The following is a 3,801-nucleotide window of genomic DNA, read 5'->3' as shown; positions in this document are numbered from 1 at the left end:
ACCCACCAGTAAAAAAGAGAACTGATAATCAACAAAACGTGATTCCTACAACCACTCCACCCACTAGAGAAAATACTAATAATGAAAGTAATGATATCCAGCTATAAAACATCTTTTCATCTACAAAAATCTGCTTTTTGCAATAACTCTCATACTCATAATTCACCTCCCTAATTTGAAGAAAGGAATAAACAACTTTATTTATGTAATATAATTTATTCTATTACATAAATTTAAAACCTCATCTTTTTTTTAAATCACATGATATAACAAATACATGAAAATCACATTCACAACTTAAGTGAAATATATCAATCTCTAATCAATAGATTAAATAATTTCAATGAACACATAATAAGATATAATGATACATGAAAATAATGTGATTCAATCAACCACTCTACCCACTAGAAAACCAAATAATAATGAAAATATAAAAGCATTTCCACCTATAGAGATCTTGCAATAACTCCTATTACTTTCCACTTTACATAACTTCTATACATAGAAATGCAGAGCATTGACAAACCTGCTCCTGGACAACATTTCACTGATCAATACATCTGCACAATCACTGTTCTTAAATACCACATTTCATTTACACAACTCTTAGATATCTCTTCAACAATTCAATAACCAAAAGATTTTATAAATACTTTCATAAATATTTCTACCCACCGTCTTCTTTTAATACCCAAGTTCTGCCTCTTACAATCTGCAATTTCTTGTTACAACCTAAAATTGGGCAAGTGGTTAGGAAATCATGGCCACCCAGTTGGAGAAGAGCAGTGACAATGGAGGGTCTAGTGGTGCAGAAGTGTACAGTGGCTATGAAACCTGCAAACAGAAGGTTCTAGAGCTTCTGCAAGAATTGGGTCTTCCCAGGGGCTTACTTCCTTTGCAATACATAGAGGAATGTGGGTATGTAAGAGACACAGGTTTTGTGTGGATAAAACGTAAGAAGAAGCTAGAGTACAGATATAAGGCCTCTGGAGTACTGGCTTCTTATGCTCCTGAGGTAACTTGTTTTGTGGAGAAGAGGAAGATGAAGAAGATAAATGGAGTGAAGATCAGAGAGCTGCTGGTATGGCTGCCTTTGACTGAGCTGAGCATTCAGGATTCAAACACTCATATGATTTACTGCAAGACTGGTTTGGGTGTAGGGAAGAGTATGCCCATCAGGCTCTGGGAGGAGGAATATGACAAATATATGTCTAAGATTGATGTAACTCCTCCTGCTGAAACTTGAACTTTTCTTGCATTTTATGCCATGAATAAGCTTCTCAGACAGTAGTTGCTTTTATATATTTCCTGAAGTTTGGTTTATATACCAGATGTTGCATAGATATATTGCAGCTATGCATATATATATTTCCTAAGGTTTGAATTATAAATCAAGTTTCATAGATGTATTGCAGCTGTGTGTTGAGTTTTTTTAATGCATTGAAGTAATTATATTTCCCTCTGAACTTTTTCACGTTTCTTTAATGTATACTTAGTTTTGGTTTACTTAGACATGGAGTTCGTTGCAATTATATTGTTACAGAGTGTTTCTGATTCACACAGTCTTTTTGATATGAATATGTTGGTTAATCTTTTGTTCTTTAATAGACTGCTTGAATCAAAGGACGTAAGTTATTTATCTGCACTTAGTTTATTGGTTTCTCAAGGACTTAAGTTATTTATCTGCAGTTAGATGCAATTTGTTTTAACACTGTTAATCAAATAAAATTTAGAATTAAATAAGATTCGAGTCTTGGAGACAAAATACTTATGCCTGGAGTGGATACGATTTCTTTTAGCACTTACTACAATTTAAAATTAGAGAAGGTTAATCAAATTGTTAAAAGCTGGATTTTTTTTTTTTAAGTAATAACAATTGTTGTGTTTTTTATTTTTTAGCGTTGTATAATAATATTTGATTTAATCTAGGGGGTTTGCACTTTTTTGGCATGTCTAAAGGTAAGCAGTTTGAGCCTTGGGGGGATGTGGCTTTTGTGGATCCGCCTCCACTTGTGGTTCCTTTTGGGTTGAAGGCTGATCATACTCCGCAATGGGTTTTTCATCATGGGCAGTGGGTGGATATGGCAGTTTCGGAACAATATAATCTTTGACAGTATCATCTGCAACATAGATTGAGGTCGGTTTCCAAGTACTTTCAGGGTTTTTTTCGTGACCAAAGGAGAAATATGCGGTATACAGGTCCGCCTAATAACAATGGTAGTCGTCGCACTATGTCGAATAGACGGGAGCTAGGGCATGGGAGGATTGGCAAGAATACAGACAGATCTTGGAAGGATGTGGTGCAAAACTCTAACCCTAGGAAGTTGATTGTGTCTGATATGGCTAATACATCATGTGTAGGTGTGGATTCAGGTGCTAGGGTTTCTTCGCATGTGGGCCAACCCAGTTCGGGCTCTCTTCGTTCAAAGCAGGATCTTCAACCTTTGACAATTGACAAACCTTTAAATCCTAGTACTGAAGGGAAAAAGGTATGGTTTTTGGTCCTGTTAATTGACATAGTTGAGAACCCTTTGGCTAAGAAAGCTCGCGATTTGCATTCACTTGCAATTATTATACAGGTATGGGGTGATACTATTAATCTTTCGAAACTGCATTGTAAATTTCATAATAAATGGCTTGGGATCCTTTACTTTCAAGTGATTTTTGCTAGCTCTTTCATTATTGTATTTGATTTTGTGGATGCGAGAGCTAGGGCTTTAGAGAATTCTTTTTTCTGGTTCGGGAAGAACCTGATTTTTGTTGAAATATGGAAACCCTTATTTGTGCCCTCTTCGACTAGCCCTAAAAAGATCCCAATGTGGTTTAAATTCCTCAATTTGCCTTTTGAGTTTGTGGAATCTGATGTTTTAAAATTGGTGGGGGATTCTTTTGACACTTTTCTCCTTTCTGATTCGGTCTACGAGGATGATAATTTTCTTGTTAAAATTTGTGTTTTGGTTAATCCAAATGATATTTTACCCAAGATTTGTAACATTAAATCTATTAATGGTATCTGGCATCAGGACATTATTAAGGGTTCCAATGATTTTTGGAGAGCATATGCTGTTATGGATTCTCCTTTATTTTCAAACCTCAAGAACATTTTTTTTTAGAAACCCATTAGGGATCAACCAGCTGAACATAAGATCTCGGCCAAGGGAGGTGTGAATCTTGAATCCCTCTCTTGGCGTGAGATACAAGACATCTTTATACAGAATGGTCATGTTTATGTGACTCTTCTGAATCATAAACCTTTTTCTCCTCCTCATGTGGAAAATATTGTGGATGCTGGTAGGGTTGATGTTGAGTTCCTTTCGTGGAAACTTCTAATGCTTTACCTATCGGACAAGGTAATATTTTTGGTATGGGAGTTGGAACTTTTAAGGCTCATCCTGGTGACACCCCTCTGGATAACCTTGGTTTAAAGATTCCTGCTATTGTTCCTGATGAGAAATTAATTGTGCAGGTGCAAAATTTGGTCAATAAGAATAATATTATTTTGGATTCGACCAGTACTGACAAAGTTAGTGATTCCATTGATAACGATCTGACTGTTTTATCTAAATATTTGTCAATCCCTCCTTCATGTAATCCTTTTGATGTATTATTAAATGAGAAGGGGGTTAATAATCATAACATGTCTTTTGACCCTGAGGTGCCACTGGTTACTGAATCTATGCTCCCATCTCCTTTCACCTCTCCTTCAAAACGGGGTCGTAAGCCGAAGTCTTCTAAGGCTCAACAGGAGATTGTTGTTGTTCTAAGCAAAGATTTGGCAGTCCCTCCTTCATGTAATTC

General features: G+C 36.0%; 1 protein-coding gene across 1 annotated transcript; it reads left to right on the top strand.

The window, feature by feature from the left end:
- The first annotated feature begins 536 nt into the window (after positions 1–536).
- Positions 537–1,408, top strand: LOC131054343 (uncharacterized). The gene has a single exon (XM_057988828.1). It carries the CDS (start codon positions 764–766, stop codon positions 1,247–1,249), a length of 486 nt encoding a protein of 161 aa, XP_057844811.1. The 5' UTR covers positions 537–763; the 3' UTR covers positions 1,250–1,408.
- Positions 1,409–3,801: the final 2,393 nt, after the last annotated feature.

This window comes from Cryptomeria japonica, chromosome 3 (assembly GCF_030272615.1).
Source record: "Cryptomeria japonica chromosome 3, Sugi_1.0, whole genome shotgun sequence".
Classification (NCBI taxonomy): Eukaryota; Viridiplantae; Streptophyta; class Pinopsida; order Cupressales; family Cupressaceae; genus Cryptomeria; species Cryptomeria japonica.
This window is presented reverse-complemented; position numbering and strand designations above follow the sequence as displayed.

Coding starts and splice junctions, on each gene's coding strand:
- LOC131054343 (XM_057988828.1), top strand. CDS start 764: ATGGCCACCCAGTTGGAGAAGAGCAGTGACAATGGAGGGTCTAGTGGT.